The sequence below is a fragment of the Panthera tigris genome, chromosome D1 (assembly GCF_018350195.1).
Source record: "Panthera tigris isolate Pti1 chromosome D1, P.tigris_Pti1_mat1.1, whole genome shotgun sequence".
NCBI lineage: Eukaryota > Metazoa > Chordata > Mammalia > Carnivora > Felidae > Panthera > Panthera tigris.
In genome coordinates, this window is record NC_056669.1 from 65,380,852 (window position 1) to 65,407,732 (window position 26,881).

A 26,881-nucleotide genomic window follows, 5' to 3' on the forward strand; every position below is an offset into this window, starting at 1 on the left:
ATAAAGCCTTCCCACAAAAAAACTCCGGGTCCAGATGACTTCAGTGATGAATTCTACCAAATCTCTAAAGAAGAAATAATCCAAGAAACTGAAGAGAAGAAAAATAATAGTTCCCAACTTATTCTTGGAAGCCAGCATTATCCTGATACAAAATCAGACCGAGACATGTACCAATAACCCTCATGAACACAGATGCAAAAATTCTATAAACAAGTTTTTGGTAAATCTAATCCAATAATATACAAAAAGGATAATATGTCATGACCAAATACAGTTTCTCTCAGGAATGTAAGTTGATTTACATATTCAAAAATCAATGCATATCACTCACCAAATTAAAAAACCAATTCTAATAACCATATAATTACCTCAATAGGTGCACAAAAAGCATCTGACAACATACAACATCCACTTCTGATAAAAACTCTCAGCAAACTAGTAACAGAAGCAAACACCAACCAATAAAAGATATCCCTTGAAAAACTTACAGCTAACATCATACTTAACGGCGAATACTTTCCCTCCAAATCAAGAATAGACAACACTGCCCATTATCACCATATCTGTCTCACACTATAGTAAAGGTTCTAGCCAGTGCAATAAGACAAGATAAACAAATAAAAGGCATCTGGATTGGAAAGGAAAAAGTAAAACTATCATTATTTGCAGGCAATATTATCTATGTATAAAATTAGCTAGATGTACAGAAAGCAATTAGAAAAAAGTATGGTATGGTTGCAAGGCACACATCAACATACAAAACTCTATTGTATTTCTATATATTTGCAATGAACAATGAGAAATTAAAATTTTACAATACCATTTAAAATAACATCTCAAAAAATGACATACTTAAAAGATAAATCTGACAAAAGATATGCAAAACTTGCACACCGAAAACTATATAAGACTCTTGAAAGAAACTAAAGGTCTAAATAAATGGAGAGGTATGCTGTGTTCATGGAACATAAGACTCAGTAATGTTAAGACATCAATTCTCCCTAAACTGGTCTACAGATTCAAGGCAATTTCAATAGAAAGAAAGAAAGAAAGAAAGAGAGAGAGAGAGAGAGAGAGAGAGAGAGAGAGAGAAGAAAGAAAGAAAGAAAGAAAGAAAGAAAGAAAGAAAGAAAGAAAGAAAGAAAGAAAGAAAGAAAGAAAGAAAGAAAGAAAGAAAAATGGAAAGAATGAATTTGGATCCTTAGCTTACACTATCTAAAAAAATTAACTTGAAGTAGATTATAGGGGTGGCTTGGGTGGACCAGTTGGTTAAGTGTTCAACTCTTGATTTTGGCTTGGGTCATGAACTCCCAGTTCGTGTGATCAAGCCCCACGCTGGGCTCCATGTTGAGAGCTTGGAGCCTGCTTGAGATCATCTCTCTACCTCGGTCTCTGCCCAACCCCTGCTCATGCTCTCTCTCTCAAAATAAATAAACTTAAAACAAAACAAAACAAGAAATGGATCATAGACCTAAATATAAAGCCTGAAAATAGAAAACTTCTAGAAAGAAATACAGAGGGGAAAAAAAATCTGTGGGGCACCTGGGTAGCTCAGTCAGTTAAGCATCCGACTCTTGGTTTCCACTCAGATCATGATCTCACAGTTTGTGAGATGGAGCCCTGCCCTGGGCTCTGCACTGAGGTCATGAAGCCTGCTTGGGATTCTCTCTCCCTCCCTCTTTGACTCTCCCATATGCGCATGCGAACATGCACAATCTCTGTCTCTCTCTCAAAATAAACACTAAAAAAAAAAAAAAGATCTGTGACCTTGGATAGGCAAAAATTTCTTACATATAATAGCAAAAGTATAATCCTTTTTTTAAATGTTTGTTTGAGAGTCAGAGTGTGTGAGTAGGGAAGGTCAGAGAGAGAGGAAAGAAAGAATCCCAAGCAGGCAACACATTGTCAGTGCAGAGCCCAGTGTGAGCCTCGATCTCATGAATCATGAGATTATGACCTGAGCTAAAATCAACAGTTGGATACTTAACCAACTGAGCTACCCAGGGACCCCATTCTTTTTTTTAAGATTTCTCTTAAAGTTTATTTATTTATTTTGAGAGAGACAAAGAGTCCGAGTCAGGAAGGGGCAGAGAGAGAGGCAGAATCCCAAGCAGGTTCCATGTAGTCAGTGCACAGTGCCCAACTTAGGGCATGAACTCATGGAACTATGAGATCATGACCTAAGCCAAAATCAAGAGTCAGAGGCTTAACTGAATGAGCCACCAAGGTGCCCCTAAGATTTTATTTTTTTTTCAATATATGAAATTTATTGTCAAATTGGTTTCCATACAACACCCAGTGCTCATCCCAAAAGGTGCCCTCCTCAATACCCACCACCCACCCTCCCCTCCCTCCCACCCCCCATCAACCCTCAGTTTGTTCTCAGTTTTTAAGAGTCTCTTATGCTTTGGCTCTCTCCCACTCTAACCTCTTTTTTTTTTTTTTCCTTCCCCTCCCCCATGGGTTTCTGTTAAGTTTCTCAGGATCCACATAAGAGTGAAAACATATGGTATCTGTCTTTCTCTGTATGGCTTATTTCACTTAGCATCACACTCTCCAGTTCCATCCACGTTGCTACAAAGGGCCATATTTCGTTCTCATTGCCATGTAGTACTCCATTGTGTATATAAACCACAATTTCTTTATCCATTCATCAGTTGATGGACATTTAGGCTCTTTCCATAATTTGGCTATTGTTGAGAGTGCTGCTATAAACATTGGGGTACACATGCCCCTATGCATCAGTACTCCTGTATCCCTTGGGTAAATTCCTAGCAGTGCTACTGCTGGGTCATAGGGTAGGTCTATTTTTAATTTTCTGAGGAACCTCCACACTGCTTTCCAGAGAGGCTGCACCAATTTGCATTCCCACCAACAATGCAAGAGGGTTCCCGTTTCTCCACATCCTCTCCAGCATCTATAGTCTCCTGATTTGTTCATTTTGGCCACTCTGACTGGCGTGAGGTGATATCTGAGTGTGGTTTTGATTTGTATTTCCCTGATGAGGAGCGACGTTGAGCATCTTTTCATGTGCCTGTTGGCCATCCGGATGTCTTCTTTAGAGAAGTGTCTATTCATGTTTTCTGCCCATTTCTTCACTGGGTTATTTGTTTTTCGAGTGTGGAGTTTGGTGAGCTCTTTATAGATTTTGGATACTAGCCCTTTGTCCAATATGTCATTTGCAAATATCTTTTCCCATTCCGTTGTTTGCCTTTTAGTTTTGTTGGTTGTTTCCTTTGCTGTGCAGAAGCTTTTTATCTTCATAAGGTCCCAGTAATTCACTTTTGCTTTTAATTCCCTTGCCTTTGGGGATGTGTCGAGTAAGAGATTGCTACGGCTGAGGTCAGAGAAGTCTTTTCCTGCTTTCTCCTCTAGGGTTTTGATGGTTTCCTGTCTCACATTCAGGTCCTTTATCCATTTTGAGTTTATTTTTGTGAATAGGGTGAGAAAGTGGTCTAGTTTCAACCTTCTGCATGTTGCTGTCCAGTTCTCCCAGCACCATTTGTTAAAGAGACTGTCTTTTTTCCATTGGATGTTCTTTCCTGCTTTGTCGAAGATGAGTTGGCCATACGTTTGTGGTTCTAGTTCTGGGGTTTCTATTCTATTCCATTGGTCTATGTGTCTGTTTTTGTGCCAATACCATGCTGTCTTAATGATGACAGCTTTGTAGTAGAGGCTAAAGTCTGGGATTGTGATGCCTCCTGCTTTGGTCTTCTTCTTCAAAATTACCTAAGATTTTATTTTTAAGTATTCTCTACACACAAGGTGGGGCTTGAACTCATAACCCTGAGATCAAGAGTTACATGCTCTATCAACTGAGCCAACCAGGCGTCTCATTTATTTTTTTAAAGATTTGATCCATTTTTTCTTAAAACGTAAATCAGGCCTCATCAACATTTTAAAAGCACTGTTTTTCTTAAACACTGCTCTTCAGAAAACAGTAAAGAGAATGAAAAGACAAGCGACAGAGTAGGGGAAATATTTGCAAATTATGTATCTGATAAGGTACTTGTATGAAAAATATATAAAAACTTGGAAAATTCAACAATAAGAAAACAACCTCCAAAAAGGGGAGAAATATTTAAATAAGCATTTCACCAGAAAAGATGAATGAATGAATGAATGCCAAATAAGCAGACCAAGAGATGTTCAACATCATTAATCATCAGGAAGACCCAAATCAACACATTCTAATAGGTTTGTAGTGATATCTCATTGTGGTGTCACAATGAGATATCACTACAAACCTATTAGAAGGGTTAAAATTGAAAAGACTGACCATAAAAAAATGTTAGCAACAATGTAGAGGAACTATAATTCTTATGCACTGCTAGCAGGAATATAAAATGTGCTGTGAAAGACAATTTGTCAGTTTCTTTTTTTTTTTTTTTAATTTTTTTTTAACGTTTATTTTATTTTTGAAACAGAGAGAGACAGAGCATGAACGGGGGAGGGGCAGAGAGAGAGGGAGACACAGAATCGGAAGCAGGCTCCAGGCTCTGAGCCATCAGCCCAGAGCCCGACGCGGGGCTCGAACTCATGGACCGTGAGATCGTGACCTGAGTTGAAGTTGGACGCTTAACCGACTGAGCCACCCAGGCGCCCCAATTTGTCAGTTTCTTTAAAAAAGTCAACATACAGGGGCACCTGGGTGACTCATTTGGTTGAGCGTCTGACTTCAGCTCAGGTCATGATCTCACTGTTCGTGAGTTTGAGCCCCATGCCGGGCTCTGTGCTGACAGCTGCCCCTCCCCCACTGGCACCCTGTCATACATGATCTAGTCACTCCACTCCTAGGTATTTATTCAAGGGAAAAGAAAACATGTAAAACAAAACAAAACAAAACAAAACAAAACAAAAACTGTTCATAGCCCAAACATCCACCAACAGGAAAAGAAATAAATTGCAGTAATATCCATATAATGGAATACTACTCAGCAATAAACAGAATATAAATGAACTTCAAAGTAATTATGCTGATTACAAGAAGCAAGACAAAAAAGAAAAGAAAGAAAGAAAACAATGTATGATTCCATTTATATAAAATTCCAGGGGCTCCTGGGTGGCTCAGTCAGTTAAGTGTCCGACTCTTGATTTTGGCTCAGGTCATGATCTCAGGGTTGTGTAGTATTTCAGGGTTGTAAGACCAAGCCCTGCATCAGGCTAAGTGATGGGTGTGGAGCCTGCTTAAGATTCTATCTCTCCCTATCTCTCACTGCCCCTCCCCATTTCTCTCTCAAAAAAAAAAAAAAAAAAAAAAAAAAAAGAAAGAAAGAAAAAAAGTGCCAGGTGCTACTCTAGGCCCTGCAGATATAGTGGTGAATCAAAGGAATGTTTTTATCTATAAAATTAGTGGGTGAGTAGAATTGATTGCCATCAAGATCCCCCTATTTTAGTTATTTATTTAATTTAAATCTGACCTAGTTAACATATAGTATAATAATGACTTCAGGAATAGAATTTAGTGATTGATCACTTACATGTAACACCCAGTGCTATCCCAACAAGTGTCCACCTTAATGCCCCTTGCCCATTTAGCCCATCCCCCCACACAACACCCCTCCAGCAACCTTCAGTTTGTTCTCCATATGTAAGAGTCTCTTATGGTTTATCTCCCTCTCTGTTTTTGTATTATTTTTACTTCCTTTCCCTTATATTCATCTGTTTTATATCTCATATGTGGAATTTATATTATATGATATATATATATATGTCATATGATATTTGTCTTTCTCTAATTTCTCTTAGATTAATACTTTCTAGTTCCATCCACATTGTTGCAAATGGCAAGAGTTCATTCTTTTTGATCACCAAGTAATATTCCATTATATATATATATATATATATATATATATATATATATATATATATATATACCACATCTTCTTTATCCATTCATCAGTCAACAGACATGTGGGCTTTTTCCATACTTTGGCTACTGTCAATAGCACTGTTATAAACACTGGGGTGCATGGGCCCCTTCAAAAGAGCACTCTTGTATCCTCTGGATAAATACCTAGTAGTAAAATTGCTGGGTTGTAGGGTAGTTCTATTTTTAATTTTTTGAGGAACCTCCATACTGTTTTCCAGAGTGCTGCTGCACCAGTTTGCATTCCCACCAGCACTGCAGAAGGGTTCCCCTTTCTCCACATCCTTGCCAACATCTGCCATTGCCTGAGTTGTTAATGTTAGCCATTCTGACAAGTATGGTATCCCATTGTGGTTTTGATATGTATTTCCCTGATGATCAGTGATGTTGAGCATTTTTTCATGTGTCTGTTAGCCATCTGGATATCTTCTTTGGAGAAGTGTCTATTCATGTCTTTTGCTCACTTCTTCACTGGGTCATTTGTTTTTTGGGTGCTGAGTTTGATAAGTTCTTTATAGATCTTGGATACTAACCCTTTACCCTATGTCATTTGCAAATATCTTCTCCTATTCCATCGGTTGCCTTTTAGTTTTGCTGATTGTTTCCGTTGCTGTGCAGAAGCTTTTTATCTTGATGAGGTCCCAATAGTTCATTTTTGCTTTTGTTTCCCTTACCTCCAGAGACATGTCAAGTAAGAAGTTGCTGAGGCTAAGGTCAAAGAGGGTGTTTCCTGTCTTCTCCCCTAGGATTTTGATGGCTTCCTGTCTTACATTTAGATCTTTCATCCATTTTGAGTTTATTTTTGTGTATGGTGTAAGAAAGTGGTCCAGGTTCATTCTTCTGCATGTTGCTGTCCAGTTTTCCCAACACAATTTCTTCCATTGGATATTCTTTCCCGCTTTGTCAAAAATTAGCTGACCATGTAGTTATGGGATCATTTCTAGGTTCTCTATTCTGTTCCACTGATTGATGTGTCTGTTTTTGTGCCACAGCATACTGTCTTGATGATTACAGCTTTGTAATACAGCTTGAAGTCCAGAATTACGATGCCTCCAGACTTGGTTTTCTTTTTCAGGACTGCTTTGGTTATTCGGGGTCTTTTCTGGTTCCATACAAATTTAGGATTCTTTGTTCTATCTCTGTGAAGAATGCTAGTATTATTTTGATAGAAATTGCATTGAATATGTAGATTGCTTTGGGTAGATTGACATTTTTACAATATTTGTTCTTCCTGTTCAGGAGCATGGAATGTTTCTCCTTTTTTGTGTGTGTCTTCTTCAATTTCTTTCATAAGCTTTCTATAGTTTTCAGTGCATAGATTTTTCACCTTTTTGGTTAAGTTTATTCTATGTATTTTATGGGTTTTGAAGCAATTGTAAATGGGACTGATTCCTTGATTTCTCTTTCTGCTGCTTCATTAATGGTGTATAGAAATGCAACCAATTTCTGTACAGATTTTATTATCCTACAACGTTGCTGAATTCATGGATCAGTTCTAGCAGCTTTTTGGTGGAATCTTTTGGGTTTTCCATATAGAGTATCATGTCATCTGCAAAGAGTGAAAGTTTGACTTCCTCCCTGCCAATTTGGATGCCTTTCATTTCTTTGTGTTTTCTGATTGCTGAGGCTAGGACTTCCAATACTATGTTGAGTAACAGTGGAGAGAGTGGACATCCCTGTCATGTTCCTGACCTTAGGGGGAAAGCTCTCAGTTTTTCTCCAACAAGGATGATATTAATGGTGGGTCTTTTGTATATGGCTTTTATGATCGTGAGTTATGATCCTTCTATCCCTACTTTCTTGAGGGTTTTTATCAAGAAAGGATGCTGTATTTTGTCAAATGCTTTCTCTCCATGTACTAAGAGGATCACGTGGTTCTTATCCTTTCTTTTATTAATGTGATGTATCACATTGATTGATTTGCAAATACTGAACCAGCTCTACATCCCAAGAATAAACCCTACTGATCGCAGTGAACAATTCTTTTAATGCATTGTTGGATCTAATTTGCTAGTATCTGGTTGAGAATTTTTGCATCCATGTTCATCAGGGAAATTGGCTCTGTAGCTCTCCTTTTTAGTGGGGTTTTTGTCTGATCTTAGAATAAAGGTAATGTTGGCCTCGTAGAGTGAGTATGGAAGCTTTCCTTCCATTTCTATTTTTTGGAACAGCTTCAAAAGAATAGGTGTTAACTCTTCTTTAAATGTTTGGTAAAATTCCCCTGGAAAACCCTCCAGCCCTGGACTTTTGTTTGTTTGGAGATTTTTAATTACTGATTCAATTTCTTTACTGGTTATGGGTCTGTTCAAAATTTCTATTTCCTCCTGTTTCAGTTTTGGTAGTTTATGTTTAGTAGTTTATGTTTGGTAGTTATGTTTAGTTTTGTCCATTTCTTCCAGATTGCCCAATTTATTGGCATATAATTCCTCATAATACTCTCTCATTATTGTTTGTATTTCTGTGGTGTTGGTTATATCTCTCCTCTTTCGTTTGTAATTTTACTTATTTGGGTCCTTTCCTTTTTCTTTTTGACCAATCTGGATAGGGGTTTATCAATTCTGTTAATTCTTTCCAAGAATTAGCAAGCTGCTGGTTTCATTGATGTGTTCTACCAAGGTTTTGTTTATTTTTTAAATTTCAATATCATTGATTTCTGCTCCAATCTTTATTTCCCTTCTTCTGGTTGTAGGCTTTATTTGCTGTTCTTTTTCTACCTCTTTTAGGTTTAAGGTTAGGTTGTGTATTTGAGACCTTTCTTCCCTCTTTAGGAAGGCCTGGATTGCTATATGCTTCCCTCTTATGACTGTCTTTGCTGCATCCCAGAGGTTTTGAGCTGTCATGTTTTCATTTTCATTGGTTTCCATGTACTTTTTAATTTCCTCTTTAATTTCTTGGCTAACCATTCATTTTTTAGAAGTATGTTCTTTAATCTCCAAGTATTCAGGGTCTTTCCAATTTTTTTCCTGTGGTTGATTTTGAGTTTCATAGTGTTGTGGTCTGAAAATATGCAATGTATGATCTCTATTTTTTTTGTACTTGTTGAGGGCTGATTTGTGTCCCAGTACGTGATCTATTCTGGAGAATGTTCCAAGTGCACTCAAAAAGAATGTGTATTCTGTTGCTTTAGGATGAAATGTTCTGAAAGTGTCTTAAGTCCATCCGGTCCAGTATGTCATTCAAACCCATCGTTTCCTTGTTGATTTTCTGCTTAGATTATCTGTCCATTACTTTAAGTTGGGTGTTGAAGTCCTTACTATTATGGTATTATTATCAATGAGTTTCTTTATGTTTGTGATTAACTGACTTACATATTTGGGTGCTTCCACTTTGGGGGCATAAATGTTTACAATTGTTAAGCCTTCTTGATGGACAGACCTCTTAATTATAATATAATGCCCTTCTTCATCCGTTGTCACAGGCTTTATTTTAAAATCTAGCTTGTCTTGGGGCGCCTGAGTGGCTCAGTCGGTTAAGCGTCCAACTTTGGCTCAGGTCATGATCTAACGGTTTGTGAGTTCGAGCCCTGCATCTGGCTCTGGGCTGACAGCTCAGAGCCTGAAGCCCACTTCAGATTCTGTGTCTCCCTCTGTCCGCCCCTCTGCTGTTTGCACTCTCTCGCATTGTCTCAAAAATAAATAAACATTAAAAAACATTTTTTTAATAAAAATAAAAAAATAAAATCTAGCTTGTCTGATATAAGTATGGCTACTCTGCCTTTCTTTTGGTGACCATTAGCATGATAGATGGTTCTACATCCCCTTACCTTTTTAAAAACATTTTTAATGTTTATTTATGTTTAAGAGAGAGAGAGCATGAGTGCACAAGGGGCAGAGAGAGAGAGGAAGACCCCAAATCTGAAGCAGGCTCCAGGCTCCAAGCTGTCAGCACAGAGCCCAATGCGAGGCTTGAACTCAGGAACCATGAGATCATGACCTGAGCTGAAGTCGGACGCTTAACCGACTGAGCCACCCAGGCACCCCGTATCCCCTTGCTTTCGATCTGCAGGTGCCTTTAAGTCTAAAATGGGTCTCTTGTAAGCAGCATATAGATGGGCTTGGTTTTCTTATCCATTCTGATACCCTGTCTTTTGACTGGAGCATTTAGTACATTGACATTTAGAGTGAGTACTGAAAGATACAAATTTAGTGCCATTGTGTTGCCTGTAGAGTTGAAGTTTCTGGTGATGTTCTCTGGTCCTTCTAGTCTTTGTTGCTTTTTGGTCTTTTTGGGTTTTTTTTGCCTTTTCTCCACTCAGAGAGTCCCCCTTAAAATTCCTTGCAGGGCTGATTTAATCATCATGAACTCCTTTAGTTTTTGTTTGTCTGGGAAAGTCTTTATCGCTCTATTTTGTTTGGGGGGTTTTTTTAAATTTTTTTTTTAAATGTTTATTTATTTTTTAGAGAGAGAGACAGAGTGCAAGCCAGGGAGGAGCAGTGGGAGGAAGACACACAATCCGAAACAGGTTCCAGGCTCTGAGCTGTCAGCACAGAGCCCAACGCAAGGCTCAAACCCACAGACTGGGAGATCATGACCTGAGCCAAAGTCATACACTCAACTGACTAAGCCACCCAGGCGCCCTTTTATCGCTCTATTTTGAATGATAGCATTGCTGGATAAAGAATTCTTGGCTATATATTTTTCCAATTCAGCACGTTGAATATATCTTGCCACTCATTTCTGGCCTGCCAAGTTTCTGTGGATAGGTCTGCTGTGAATCTGATCTGTCTTCCCTTATAGGTTAAGGACTTTTGTTTTCCCTTGCTGCTTTCTTAAATTCTTTCCTTGTCTGTGTATTTTGTGAATTTGACTATATGCCTTGCTGATGGCAGGTTTTTGCTGAATCTAATGGGAGTTATCTGTGCTTCTTGGATTTTGACATCTGTGTCCTTCCCCAGATTAAGAACGTTTTCCACTATAATTTGCTCACATAACCTTCTGACCCTTTTTTTCTCTCTTCATCTTCTGGGACTCCTATGATTCAGATGTTATTCCTTTTTAATGTGTCACTGAGTTCTCTAAGTCTTGTATCATGCTCTTTTCCCTTTGTTTCCCTTTTTGTTTCATTATTCTCCATAATTTTGTCTTCTACATTGTTGATTTGTTACTCTGCTTTATCTATCCTTGGCATCATGGCATCCACTTGAGATTGCATCTCACTTATAGCATTTTTAATTTTGTCCTGATGATTTTATTTCTTTTATCTCTGCAGAAAGGGATTCTATGCTTTTTTTCAACCCCAAGTAGTATTCTTATTATTGTGGTTCTAAATTCTAGTTCAGATATATCTGTGTTGAGTAAGCCCCTGGATGTTATTTCTTCCTGTTCTTTCTTTAGGGGTGAATTCCTTCATTTTATAATTTTAGAGGAAGAAAAAAAATTAACAAAATTAAAATTAAAAAATTAAAAACAAAACAAAAAAATCAAATAAAGGAAGCTAGATCCTCAGTGTATTTTGGGCTGCTTGTTGAAGGAAGCTTGACAGAATAGAGAAAAAAGGGAAAGAAAGAAAAAAGGTAAGAAAAAATTTCAAAAGTAAAAATATATATATAATGAAATAGATTAAATGAAATAGAATTTAAAAAATTTAATTAAAAATGTAGTAAAATTTTTTTAATTTTAATTTTCAAAAAAGAAAATAAATTTTTTTCTTTCTGTTTCTAAGAAAAAAAAGAAAAATTTAAACAAAGACAGAAGCAAAGAAAAAACAGCACAAATAAATGAACCAGCAAACAGAATGAAACCCGAATGAAGTTATATCCAGTTTCCTCTAAAACTCAAACTATGAAGCACTCTATAGTCCATACACTAAGCAGGCAGAGAGATTTGTGCTGGTCTTCTAGGGGATGTGCTTAGAGGGTGCAGCTGGGCAGGGCGTGGTGTAACGGCTCCATTCTCCAGTAGATAGCGCTGCTTAGCTTACTGGGATTGATCAGTGTGGCGCACATGCACTTGCATGCACCTGAGAGATGGAAATGGCTTCACCCAGCTCCCTAGTCTCTGGCACAGGAACTCTGCACTCTCACCAACCTGTGATCAAGCACCCTTCCTTTTTCTCAGGCCTCTGTCCACTCCCCACCTTTACCCTGTCCATGTCCAAGCCATCAGCTTGCCAAGCAGCACCTCCCTCCAGAGTTTTACCTCAGATGGGGATGCATTTCAAACCCCTCATTTCAGAGACCCCTACAACTTGGGGAGGGTCTCACTGAGCAATGGCTGGGTGCCGGCTTGCCCCAGAGAACGTTTGTGCGATCATACAGCAGCAAGATTCAGAGATCATGGCAAATCACAACAAACAGCTGGCACCAGGTTTCACCACATGCTGGTGTCTTTGTCCCAATACCAGCAAATGTGACTGCTCTCCGGGGTCCACTGGGACCTTTGCCTGTGTGGAGGCTGTATGGAGTGAAAGCCAAATGCTCTACACGTATGGGAACCGCTTCTTCCGCTGTGGCAAATGGACCCCTCAGATCCCAGTGCCTGCTCCTGGGGATTCACCTGCTTCCTCACCAGAACACTGCCAGGCACTGACCTCCAGAATTTCAGACTCTGTACTCCACTGTTTATAGAATCCTAATGGTATTGAAACCCTCTCCTTTCTCTCCGTCAATGGTTCTGGGGAACAGATTTCTTGTTCAGTCCCCTGCAAGTGCTTTCACTCTTTCTCTCTCTTTCTCTCCAACTACTTTCAGGGGAGTGCTTTTCTCTCATGATCCCAAATTGTCGCACTCTCCCCATTGCTCTTTCTCTGCCCTCTCTCCGCAAAAACAGCTTCCTACCTTCCACAGCTTTTCTCTCTCCCAGTTCACCTCTCCGCACTGGGAACTTGCTGAGTTCTGTGGCTCAAGTTATGCAGATTGTTGTGTTAATCCTCAGATCAATTTCCTAGGTGTGCAAAATGGTTTGGTGCGATCTGTGTTTCAGGGACAAGAAAACCTGAGTCTCCATGCTGCTCTGCCATCTTCCCGTTTCCTCCCCTTTTAAAAATATTTATTTATTTTTGGGAGAGCACAAGCAGGGGAGGGGCAAAGAGAGGGGGACAGATGATTCAAAGCAGGCTCCATGCTGACAGGCTAACAGCAGCAAGTCTGATGTGGGACTTGAACTCACGAACCGTGAGATCATGACCTGAGCCAAAGTCAGACGCTCAACCGAGTCACCCAGGTGCCCCAAGATCCCTTTTAAATGTAGCATTTTAAAGGATCTCAAAAAATATCCCCTTATTTATGTGTTTACCATTTTCCAATAAGCCTGCTTCAAGATGCTAAAGTGTAAGATGGAATGAGGTGACTGAACTAGTCCTCCAGGCTAGAGATCTGAGGCCAGTGGCAAGAACCCTGCTCTAGAATGTTTAGAGTACAGCGGCACCTGGGTGGCTCAGTCAGTTAAGCATCTGACTTCAGCTCAGGTCAGGATCTCATGGTCCATGAGTTCAAGCCCTGTGTTGGGCTCTGTGTTGACAGCTCAGAGCCTGGAACCTGCTTCAGATTCTGTCTCTCCCTCTCTCTGCCTCTCACCTGCTCACACCTATCTCTCTCTCTCTTCCTCTCTCTCTCTCTCACAAATAAACAAACATTAAAAAAAAGTTTAGACTATTTGGAGTACATAGAGTTGCCTAAGGGTCTGTGACACCAATTTTGCAGAAATTAATCATATGAATGAGGGTTAGTTGACTCTCCTTCCATATTCCATGAGAACAGACACAAGTCCTGGTCACAACTGAGACCAGAGTAATTCAAATCAGCATGCTTCAGTGTTTGGTGTTCAACAAATGGATTAGAGATGGGCTGAGAACTGACTGCCTAGACACTTGTGACAGATGGGCAAGGCCTCAAGTGACTAGAGCTGCTAGCTCCATAGCCTCTAGCTATAAGCAAACTTCTCCCTTTATTCCAGTGAGTCATATACAAATATTATCATTTTCAAAGGTAGCAAAATATGAAAAGATCAGGAAGTCCTGATTTAAGCTGATGGCCTGGGAGATGTTTCTCTAAACGTTTCCACATTCTTGTAAAAATCTGTCAAGCTTCCCAGGACCAAAACCTTAAGCAGGGTTCAGGAATATGAAGCCTGATGTGTTCCAGAAAGCAAGAATGATTGTGTTAGAGCAGTCCACTTGCATAGGCAACATGTCCTCATTAGCCAAGAGGACTGTCATCTTAATGAAAGGCTTAGAACAAGAGCTACAAGGTAAAGACAGAAGGCTAGAGAATGTAAGGTTGATGAAGGCAGGACTTTGTCCAAATTGTCACCAGTTTTATCTTCAAAACCTAGAGAAATGCCAGGCACATTCATTCACTCAGTAAATATTTGCTGAGCACTTACCATATGTTGAACGTGCAATAGGTATTATGCAATTTGTTAAGTAAATGAACAAAATACACAAAAAGGCTACAACAAGGACACTCAACAACCCACAAAGAAGTGAACACATGACTTAATCTGATACCTCAGATGAGACTATTTTCTACCTAAACTGATCTAGACAGGGACTCTGAACAAAAAGGTCTTTTCAATCATGCATGTAGCAAACAACTTTTAACATCTATATGTGCTAGCAGATTAGGGGTAAAAAAATGAGTAAATAATCTCTGCTCTCAAACTGTTCCCATAATAGCTCAAATGAATAGAGATTATAGAGAAGAGGCAACAACAAAGCACCACAGGAGCACTGAGGAGGAATTCACTGACTCAGTCTGAGGTCATCAGAGAAGGCTCCACAGAGGAAGAGACATTTCAGCTAAGGCACACCAACTAGTGTCTAATCACAACTCATTCACTGCTTCTTTCTCACTAATACAGCCCCGATATCATTCAGGGTAATATTACACCCAGTTCAATACTCACTTTCACAGCCTCCCTTGCACTTAAGGATGGTCATAGAACATGGTTGTAGCCTATGAGACAACAGAGGTTGTTGGGAATTTCTGGGAAAGCTTTTGTTTTCTGATACAAGAGGGAAAATACCGCTGGCATCAACCTTCCCCTCTTCTTGCCCTGAATGTAAACATAGAAAGCCTCTTGTAACCATGAGGCAACAAGTATGAATATAAAAGTCAATATGCTATGGATAACTGAGTAAAAAGTAGAATCTCAGTTCTTGATTACATTGTTGAGCAACTGAGCTAACACCAGAAACCACCAATTCTGCACTCCTTGCTAATTTGAGAGAAATAACCCCCATCTGTCTAACCCAAAGTTGATTAGATTCTCTATTACAGCAGGACCCATTCCTAACTGACACAGTGTTAAAGGAGACGTTTGCCAGGCAAAACAAAAGGAAAGAGTATTTCAGGCAATGGGAATAATTTATGTAAAGCAGAAAAAGGGAAAGAAGTTGGCATATTTAGAAACAGGGACACTTTAGTGACATAATCCAAGAGGAGAGTACAGCAACAAGAAGGCCTCACCTGCTTCATCCACAGTGGTACACTTCTGGTACATGGATGTACGAAGAGTAGGTGTCCGAACATTCAACAGCCTGATTTTGTCTACTCGAGAATCAAATACACGGAGTACAGGGTCTTTATCATCATCATCATGACACATGATTTTGTTGTCAATGAAAGAAGCAAACATCTGGGTCTCTAGAAATCTTGAGAGGAAGGGCAGATATGGCTCAGGCTGGTCTGACAGAAAAGATGCCTGATTGGACCAAAAGGAAACACACAGTCATTGACAGCCTTGACCAGCAAAGGCAACACACCGAAGGGATCCAGTAGGTTAAATTTTTTCTCAAGTTTCCTAGGTCTTTATGAAAAGCAAACAGCAAAATCTCTTCATTTATTTTAACACTCATATAATTTCAGATATTCTGAAATTTTGACACACTAGCTCAAACTTACTCAGGTAACCTACTGTGGCAACCAATCTTCCCAGAATCCTGATGTTCAACCTGCACGTGCACCTTAACCTAAGAGAGCTCTGTTTCCAGCATATATGTATAATGAAAGAAAAACTCATCTTCAGTTAAATCTTCAAGAGGGTCTGGCATATTCTCATTTCTCACCACCTCGCCAGCAGGATTACTCACTTTATCAAAGTTTTGCATCTGCTCCCTGTTGGTAAACCAGGACTCCTTATCCTGGCTGGGCTGAATAACAAACACCTCATAATCTGCAAACATCTGAGTGAAACGATTTGCAAAAACTTCCCGGATTTGAATGTTTAGCTGGTAAATCCTCAGTTCTTCCTCATCACATTGAACCTTCAGGTCCTTATTGCTGCTGGGGTCTTCACGTACTTCCAGCTACCAAAAATCAAACAACAGTTGAAAATATAAGCTTTTCCTTTATCCTCCCCAAAATGCAACTCATCCGTTCCACCCCCACTCCCCTTCCAGTGGTCACTTACTTCACAGCAAATGGAGAAAAGAAACAAAAGAGAAAAATATCAGAAGGAAAAAAAGAAAGAGATTCTGACATGCAGAAGAGAAAAATGAGGGTGTTCCACTTGCAGGTACCCAGGAACTTAATGAAAATAGAGATTAAGATTACAGGCAGAGAGAGATTCAGCAATAAAAGAAAAGCTGCTACTTATCTTGAGGGTCAGAGAAAGGAGGGAATCTGGGAAGTCAATGAGAAAATGATAATGCAAAGCAACAGAGTAAGACTCTGGCTCTCCCTTCATCTCTTTGATTTTCTCCCCCACATCACTGTCCTTATCTTTCTCCCTAAGAACTTTTCCTTACTGTGTCCAACCTCTCTAAATATTTCCCTGCTCCTCTTTAGCCACAATTAAAAAAAAAACAAAAAACAAAAAGTCTGCTCTACTACCTAAATAGAACAGGAAAATGAAATGTTTCACACTTCACTAAAAAAAAAAAAAAAAAAAAAAAAAAAAGCCAAAGTGATTACATTGTCCCATTTGCTTATACATAATTTATAAAAATAATTTAACAGTGAGAATGGAGGAGGGTGAAGAGATGAGTAAAAAACTACAGAAAGCTGACAGTCTCATCAAAGTCAAGAAATGAAAAACTAACTTCATCCCCAAAAGAGCATAGGACTAACATTCAAGAGTGATGAGGGAGCTAGGGGCAGGCTGAGAGCAAAATGTAGGCTAACAGCATTCCCCACCCCCCAAGTGGGACATGTATATATAATATTTCTTGGACACTCCAAGCTACCCCAAAACAGGAAAGGACAAAAAACCGAAATGGTTAAACTGATAAGAGTCTCCACCAGTTTACCAGAAAAAGGCAATCCCATCATAGCCTAAAGTCTAAGAACTCCCAACTGTCTTAATGTTAATGCTTTGCTAGAGGGAAAAAACAACCTTAGCTTGACAATAGTAGGCCTCCAGTACGTGTTTAGCATGTAAAAGTCTCTTTGGAAACTCCTATCTCCTCCCCTCCCCCCTCCATAAACCGGTCACCCTACACACACACACACACACACACACACACACACACACTCTTATAGTACAGCTCTTTCTGCTCACAGGTCCTGTCCCCGTGCTTTAATAAAATCACTTTTTTGTACCAAAGACATCTTCAAGAATTCTGTCCTGGCTGATAGCTCTGGACCACCCCACCATTACCCCAAAATTTAATCATAAGGCACCCAGTGTGTGGGGCGATGAGTCTTTTCATCTGGACTCTGAGTTTTGGTGTAAATTTGGTGAGCCCTTTCTCTTTTCCTCCTTTACTCTCATGGTCTTTTGGAACACTTTCATGTTGGCTGCAATCCTCTAGCCTGTGGCTACTCTATGGGGTAGCCTGCCTTCTGACTGTTAAGTTAGTACCCTGGCTGGAATGGTAATAAGACCCAGAAACTTGATGCCCTCTCTTTATTCCTGTCCTTATACAAAGTTGTCTCTCTTGGGCACAGGACAGCCACCTAAATCACCAAGATGGCTACCAATCTTAAGACTCCCGTGTGAAGTTCCCTCCTCAAGGTCTCTGGTCCAGCAGCTTCTGGCCTTGAGATCTCCACTGGCCAAAACCAGTACCCAAATGAATTAAAACCCTACCGGGGACCATTTCCTAAGGAAGTTGGCTATAAAGACTGTGTGTGTTGGAACCTTACTAAGATCATAATAGATTTCTATCTGTGCTGCTTTCCATCAATGTCCTCTATCAACTACTACTTAAATTACAAAATTGGGGAATTCCCCCTTGTAAAACTTTTCCAGTGTTTTCCATGGGTTACAAAATGGTGGTTTCTTGGCCTTCTCAGCAAGGCAAACTTGGTCCAAACGCCAGGCACCCATCTGTAGCCTAGGATGCAAAGTGCAAGCAGGGGGACGCTAGCATCCCTCCTTCAGGAGCCCTTAATCGACTGATTGGTGGTCATAGTGATTTCGTTCGAGGGACACTTGGGGTTGCTTTGACACCAGGAACCTCTGACATATCCTGCGCATGGGATACCACCCAGGAATCAGGGGGATTCTCAGGGGTAATGGACCTTCTTTCTACTTTCTCTCTACTTTTCTGTCTAGGAACAGGGGAGCTTCTCCTCAGTCCCCAAGGACTCTCTCTTGGGATGCCTTTTAACCCAGTGGAAATAATTTGGTTTGCAAAATGTAGAAAAGAACTGATCTCCTATAACACTGCATGGCCTTAGTAAACAGGGCAAATGGATGGAGGTACCCTAGGTCCAGGCCTTCATGGCTCTACCCGGACCCAAGAGCCTCTTGCACAATGTGTTTGGTCAGTAACCAGGCCAGTAAACTCCCTCCTGATATACTGGATGATAACTGTCTAAACGGGCCTCCTCCTGATAGTACCCAGGTTGCTGGAGGAAACACAGGCCATCCCTGACAAAGGGGATGCTCTTTCTCTTTTTATTTTTAATTTTTTTAATGTTTATTTATTTTTGAGAGAGAGACAGAGACAGAGACAGAGTACAAGCAGGGAGGGACAGAGAGAGAGTGAAACACAGAATCCAAGGCAGGTTCCAGGCTCCAAGCTGTCAGTACACAGCCCAACGCAAGGCTTGAACCCACGAACCATGAGATCATGACCTGAGCCAAAGTCAGACGCTTAACTGACTAACCCACCCAGGCACCCTGGGATGCTCTTTCTCTTAAGTGGACACATATGAAACAACTCAGCGTTTATTTAAACTAATTTAAGTGTGCTGGTTTAATTAAAATAGACATGTCTTCAGAGTTATCAGCATTAAATATGAAACTTGTATTCTACCAAGGTTTACTAAAGGTCAAATAAGCTCATGTTATCTCTGTTGCAATTTGTTAGCAAAAAGATGACTTAAAATGATGGTTAATTTTGTCTGTTTCAAAGTTTTCATGGGTAATTGTTAAGAGCTTTCAAAGTCTTTGGTAACCTGAAACTTTGAAGTTTTGCTTGCACAATAAACGAGATTAAATTCATTGGACATCTAGGTCTTTTCCAAATAGGATAGAGTGCTAAAACTTTGATTACTGAACATAGGTTTGTGCTTTTAACTCCTTATTGCAGAGAAACTAAGGCTATTTGGGTCTATTGGAAAACATGCTTTGTGCTTAACTGGTTCATGAATTTGCCCTCTAAAGAACTCTGGTGTAATGGTTTATGATTGGTTACTAAGTTTTCATTGGAGACTAAGGTTTCCAAGAGTTAAAATTCTGCTAAATGTACTTAAGACTGATGGAAATAAGAAAAGCCAACTCCATATGTAGGTAAGTAGGAGATAATATAAAAAATATATAAGGAATGGAAATATATTTTTTGTTGAAGGTAAAAGAAAATAATTTTGTCCTAAATGAGATTGGTTGGAGAGAAATGGCTTGGGACAAAATTTGAAGGCAAAGGAAAGCTGTAGAAGGTTCATGAAGGAAAATCTTGAAAAGGAATTTATGTGTAGTCAGGATGGACTAAGGTTGAGATTAATATAGTTTAAAAGTACACTGGGGGGGCACCCTAGTGGCTCAATCAGTTGAGCATCCAACTTCAGCTCAGGTCATAGTCTCACAGTTCATGGGTTCGAGCCCCGAGTTGGGCTCAGTGTTGACAGCTTAGAGCCTGGAGCCTGCTTCGGATTCTGTCTCTCTCTCTCTCTCTCTCTCTCTCTCTTTGTCCCTTCCCCTACTCATGCTCTGTCTCTCTCTCAAAAATAAACATTAAAAAAAAATAAAAATTTTTTAAAAACTTAAAAAGTACACTGGTATAAGGTTGAAATTCTGTTTTTCTCTCTTTTCAAAAGACAAAGTTTTCTTAGATTGTTGATCTGCTCTCATTAAGAAAATGTAAACAAAGGTTACATTAGGTGATATTACGTTTCATCTTTATCAGGTCTTTGATTACTTAAAATTGCTCATATTAAAGGAGCTAGGTTTTGCTAACAACTGTATAATACTACCTATTTGCCTTTAGGATTTCTTATTGCCAGCTTGGGTAAAGAAATAAGATTTGTAATGATCTGTAATCCTATTTAGGATGTGCTTTATAACTTTCTAAATTTTAACAAACTTCCCAGGATTTAAAGGGTAAATGAAGTCTTTTTGACCAATTAGGCCTTTTTATTTTATATGCTAAGTTACTTGGAAAAGCATTGTCAAATAATGGTTAACCTTAGGTTGTATTGCATGTGTAAATGCTATAACTGCTCAAATGTATATGAAATTCCTAAAGTTTTAATGCTTTATCACTTGATATTCTGATTATTGAAATGTGTTACAGAAATAACCGAATTTCCTTGTCAACTGCATCATAATGAACTCTCATCAGATCTTTAACAATGTCCATTTCTGATATTTTGTCACTTATAATTGTTCTTATTCTCTCACAAAACTACTTCATCTTCAAGGAGATTCATAAAAGGGACTTTTAGAACAAATATTTGACATCTTTAAGATTAATACTAACATGGGTAAGAACTTCCAGAACTAAAAACTGCATTCAAACTGAACAAGAATTAGGAACATGGGACTAAATAAAGAAGATTATAGTTTTTGTGATTCGTTCGAAATATTGCTGGTTCTCTAATGTTTGCTCTTCCAGATTAAGTAAACTTCCTCTTGAGATATGTATAACATACAGAGATGTCATAAAGTATTCATTTGTAAACTGAAGCATTTATCTTTTCTCTCTACCTAAACCCTCTGAAATTCAAAACCTCTCAGTATTCTTTCTTTCATGGCAATTACAATTGTTTGCATAAGTTCAATAGGAATCTGTTCATCTTGTAACAGGACACCACTGGAAATACTGGTTATTTTACCAAGGCTTTAACTAGAATGTCCTATTTGAATGACATGCATAGACTCAGATATGACCCTAAAGCTTTAAGGAACCAAGGTTGAACTTATCAAACAGAACGATAACGCCCCTTGGAAATGTTGGCCTGACACCTTGTTTACAGAGTTCCCAACAGCCTTACCACGTGAGTAAAGAATGTCACTTCCTGACAGGTGCAGGAACCTCAGGATATCTTGGGGACCTTGTGAAGAGGAATTCTCCCAAATCTACAGGTATTGCAGGCATGTCTGATGGCAAGTACTTCACTTGGCTTCTGGCCTAGAGAGGCAACTAAAAGTTCAATCTGGAGATTTCTTATAAAAAGGCTCCAGCAAAACAAACTGTAAAAGATCCTTATGATCAATTGCTATTCTTGCTGAGTTTATGTAAATAATTAGGCCAAGTTTGTTAAAACTGAACTTGTACTACAAACAAACTAAGTCTTGATTTGGCTGTTTCTGGAAATGAAGGTTTTTTGAGAGAAAAACGATGTTTCAATAACACACCGTTATGGATGTTAAATTCTAGTTCTGATGGTCTTTAAATGTTTGTTGTTTGCCTAAACTAGACAACTTGAGGTAAAATTCAGAAAAACTGTCACAATAGCACAGGTATGGACAATCTCCTTGCTTGTCATTCTGTGAGAAAAAAAGACCCCATGGACATATTATTTAAACAACTGGAAAATGGGATGGATTCCCTCAACAACTACATATAAAAAGACTTTTCTCACTGTAAACCTATCAATAGATAAAGACTATAGTATTTTACTAAATTATTCACTTGAGGCCAGGTTAATTCATAAACCTCTAAATATTGCAAAACATATCCTTTCCAAACCCAATCTGACAGTTACTAGAAACCCACCCCATATAAATCCAAAAGACCTGGTTTAGTTAAAGGATTAAAAGTCTAATACAGCAGGGGGCTTAACTCCAAAATGAAAAGGCCCCTATTGGGTCATATTATATACTCCCAATGCAGTAAAATTAGAGAGGCATTCTTCATAGGTTCCCATATCTAAATAAAATCTATACCCCCTTTACAGGGAATCAATAAGGAAACTAATGTGCCTTCTTATTCCTGTGAACCTGTGGAAAAGCTCAAATTTCTCTTATGATGGTTGTACCTTTCTTTTACATTCTCCTTTCCCCAATTTCTACTAACAATTCCTTCTTACAATGAGCCGTTCAAAAGGATCACCACAGACATGTGAGTTACAAACCAGAAAGACCAATTGGATTCCTGCTGCCTGTTCCCACTCCCATCTGAGGATGGTTCAAGTCTCACATCTAAAAATCTCACTGGCAGCACTGGCAGACACAGGGTTTGTAATGTGCTCTAACCATTAACCTGTATTTTTCTTGTTTCTATAAAAGTACATCTTATTAATTACCTAATTGCTTACTACACAAGAGTCTATAGGATGGCTGTTTACCACCTACTACACAGTTAAAGCCTTAAATGACTCTCAAAATAACATTATATTAAATACTAAAATAACTCAAATGCCTAAAACAGTTCTACAAAACAGGATGGCATTTAGATGTTTTAATTGCTGCACAAGGTAGAACTTATACTTTCATAAAAACAAAATGCTGGGGTGCCTGGGTGGCTCAGTCAGTTAAGCATCCGACTTCGGTTCAGGTCATGATCTCACAGTTCGTGAGTTCAAGCCCCACATCGGGCTCTGTGCTGACAGCTCAGAGCCTTAAGCTTGCTTCTGATTCTGTGTCTCCCTCTCTCTCTGCCCCTCCCCTACTGGCATTCTGTCTCTCTCAAAAATGAATAAACATTAAAAAAATTAAAAACAAAACAAAATGCTGTGTATACATTCCAAATTACCACAAAAATATTTCTGGATTTCTAACTGACATGAATACTCAAATTGGTGCTTTAAACATCCCTCTCTTTCCTTTAATGATTGGTTAAACTCTTGGACTGGATGATTTCTGTCAGCTACCAAAGGACTTTCATTTGGGCCAATCTTTCTAGTTATTCTAATTATGTTTTGCTATTTTCTCCCATGCCTCTCTGCCTGGTGCCAAGACTCCATCACTGCAATAACTTCAAGCTAACAGATGATCCTTTCTACTCAAGGAGGTTCATACATGTTGCCCACGTTGGATTCAGCTGCCTCTATGTTTTTGTAACCCTCCCTACATGTTCCCCAAGTGACCAATATTGACCCATACAGGTAGGGACAACTCTACACCCCTACTCAACAGGAAGAAGCTACAGAAGATGAGGCCTTCCACCTTCAGCAACCTTAAAGATGTAATGGTCAAAATTGTTCAGGGGGGATATGATGAGGGAGTGTCAGGCAAGCTGAGGGCAAAATACAGGCTGGTACCACCACCACGGCCCCCCACCACCCAAGGTGGAATATGTGTGATATTCCTCAGACACTCCTGGCTACCCAAGAACAAAGGAAAGGGTTTTAAGTGCTTGCCATGGTAATGTGGGAAATTAAGGCAAATGAAAAATTAAATTCCTTTACTGCCTACAGCCCATTGACAAGTCCTTGAGACTGGCATAGTGACCTCCCTCTAAGAACTCAGCTGCCTCAAGGATGAAACTCTGCTGGGGTGTAAAAGACAACCTTGGCTTAACATTATCCCAATCTCAAGGATCCTGTAAATCTACTTACTTTATCTCAACTGCCCCAAGATATATGCCAGCAATCATACTCCAAGCTTCTGACCCCTCAATATACATCTGAAGGGTCTCATGACTGAGGTTTTATTAAATGGTAACAAATGGTATTTCCCTCACAACAGCTAGGCCCTCAAGTTCCTGGAAACCTTGCTTCCAAAATTCCTTGGAGACTTACTCTATCCCTGACCCCCTTCCAACCTGATGATACATAATGAGTTACCCATCATGACCCCAGTGCAGCTCTTCCTGCCCACAAGTCCTGTCCCTGTGTTTTAATAAAATCACCATTTTGCACCAATGATGCCTTCAAGAATTCTTTCTTGGTTGTCAGCTCCAGACCCCATGAACCCCCCATCACCCTCAAAACTTCATCAAGAGGACCAGGATCTAGCCTCAGCTAAGCCACTTACCAGGCATTTAATCTTGGGCCACTCAGGCTCTCTAAGCCTTGGTTTCTTGAGCTATAAAGGAGTTAACAATATCTGCCCTGTATGCTATAGGTTACCATGAAATTCACAGGGCAATGGATTTTAAAGAGGTCTGAACACAAAGATTACCACTGTCATCCCTCCAAGTCACTCTGCTGTCGTGTTCACAAAGAATGACAGTAGGCTCTCCTTGATGTCCAGGTGAGAAGCTACCCAAATTTAGATCTATATAGCATTTACTAAGATAATATATGCAAGAGCTAAATCCAGTCTCCCACACAAGAGCATTCTTTCACTGCTCGAAAATAAGCCTTGCCCTGAACTAGGTGCTTTCTCATCTCACACTTTATTTCAGCAGGACAGCCCCCTAGCACAGACCAAGCCTGTCACAAACTCATATACAGCATCTTACCTTTTCCAGACTCACACCAGTCCTCTTAACCAAGGCTTGCAGCCGGGCAATAGTTTCATTCTCCTTGAGGAGCTCGTAGGAATGCAAAGGGGAGCCTGCGATGTTCCCATTCCTCTTGTCAGAGACAAGCTCAGAGGCCCGAAGCCTCTTCAGCTTGGAGGCACTCTCGCTGCAATGAAGGTTTCCTTCAGGGGGAATGCCAAATGCCATGAGAATCTCAGAGACTTCCTGGACAAACTCCAATTTGTTGGGAAACTGAGGCAGGTCCTCTGGCAGCTCAATGAAGTGGTTGTCAATGTCCACAAAGCAGAGGTTAGCCTGGCAGTCAAAACAGGATGAGTGTGAACAACTCCAGAGCATTAAGAAGCTTCAGAAAGGATAATGAACAGGAGAGGGAAGAGGAAATATTTGAAATAGGCATATATGAGATATGATATAAAGAAGGTGGGGCTCAGGAAGGAAATAGACCTAGGTTCCAATCTTCCCCTGCCACTTTCTAGGGAAAGTTACTTAATCTTCTGATTCTGTCTCCTCAGTTACGAATGTTATAAAGAGATAAAAACACTTATCTTAGAGAGGGGTAGGGATTCTGTGATGACACAGATGTTGAGCATCTAGTGCAAAATCCACACATACAGTAAATGCTCATAAAATGTTTGATGAATTCATGAATTCTTATAATAGTAAAAAGAACACCAGGAGTGAGTCAAAAAGTCTAGGTTCCATATCTCACTCCATCACTATCTCCTTTTATGACCCTGAGCATACCATCATCCTTTTCTGAGCCTTAGTCCTGATTTGTAAGATTTGGTGGCTGCTCTTACTGATTTCTGTGATTCCTTCTGGTTTTAAGGTTGCTTTTGAGAGGACCTACAGAGACAGCACTCATACACTGCTAGTGAGGTAGGTAATCTAGATTAACATAGAACAGTTTGGTAATAGCCATCTATCCTCATTTTATAGACAAAACTGACATAAAGAGGTTAAGTAACTTGTTCAAAGTCACACAGCTAGTAAGTAGTAGAACTGAGATCTAAACTCCTCTAGCCTGACTTCAGACATACACTCAAGCTCTTAACCATCCACCCTTCTCCTTAGAGGTCTTACGCATTTCTTATTCAATTTAACTTAAATATATTATAGTTCCTATTCCCGTTGGAATTTCTTTGTAGCAATACATTAGAAAAGGCTTTTTAAAAAATATTTATCTCGGGATGCCTGGTGGTTCAGTTGGCTGAGTGTCTGACTTCGGCTTAGGTCATGATCTTGCGGTTCCTGAGTTTGAGCCCCCCATCAGGCTCTCTGCTGTTAGCACGGAGCCCATTTTGAATCCTTTGTCCCCCTCTCCCTGCCCTTCACCTGCTGGTGCTCTCACACACTCTCTCTCTCAGAAATAAACATTAAATATATATATATATATATATTTATCTTATAACCATGAACCTGTCTAGCTAGCCAAGACAACTATTATTTCCTCCACTGCAGTGTTTAAATGCTTAAGAGTATTTCTGTTTTGTTCATAACAGAAATGATAATATTACCTATACCATAAATTTGAGGATTATGAGACAGTAAATGTTGAGATTTATAGCTGGCTCAAAGTACATAACAAATGCCAATTAACATTGTTATCACTGTGGAATAACTTCAATCAATGGATATCATAACAATATTACTAGGTAGAAAAATTCCATATTGAAAAGATGCTAATAATGCCCCTACTTATTTGTAAGTTTAATGTAATTTTTTTCAAAATCCCAGATTTTTGTTTTAAAAGGAGTGTCTGATGAACTGATTCTGAATTTTGCCTGAAAAAATAAAACAGCCAAGAAAATTTTAAGAAAACACTTGCATTACTGGATTCTAATATAAACATAAAACAGTAATCTGTTGGAAAAAGAGAATCTTGGGGTACCTGGGTGGCTCAGTCAGTTAAGCGTCTGACTTCGGCTCAGGTCATGATCTCACAGTTCGTGAGTTCGAGCCCCGCGTCGGGTCCTGTGCTGACAGCTCAGAGCCTGGAGCCTGCTTCAGAATCTGTGTTTCCCTCTCTCTTTCTGCCCCTTCCCCATTCACGTTCTCTCTCCAATATAAATAAACATTAAAAAAAAAAAAAAAAATGAGAATCTTGAACAGACCCATTTATTGTGGATGGATTGTTGAATAAATGTTTCGGGGACAATGGCTGTACATTTAGAAATGTTAAAATAGAATACCATACTCAAAAATAAATTTAAGATTGAAGCTTTAAATATAAAAAACAGGGGTGCCTATGTGGCTCAGTTGGTTAAGTGTCCAACTTTGACCCAGGTCTTGCTCTCACAGTTTGTGAGTTT

The 26,881-nt window shown here is 39.4% G+C and overlaps 1 protein-coding gene across 2 annotated transcripts in view; it reads right to left on the minus strand.

Annotated features, from left to right (window-relative positions):
* DENND5A (DENN domain containing 5A) overlaps positions 1–26,881 on the minus strand; it is a 118,547-nt gene that overhangs the window by 31,318 nt on the left and 60,348 nt on the right. For both annotated transcript variants that reach the window (XM_042957781.1, XM_042957782.1), the window contains exons 6-8: positions 24,546–24,863; positions 15,900–16,115; positions 15,277–15,511 (exon numbers count right to left, since the gene is read on the minus strand). In XM_042957781.1, the coding sequence (XP_042813715.1) occupies positions 15,277–15,511; positions 15,900–16,115; positions 24,546–24,863 (769 nt within the window). The remainder of the gene's footprint in view (positions 1–15,276; positions 15,512–15,899; positions 16,116–24,545; positions 24,864–26,881) is intronic.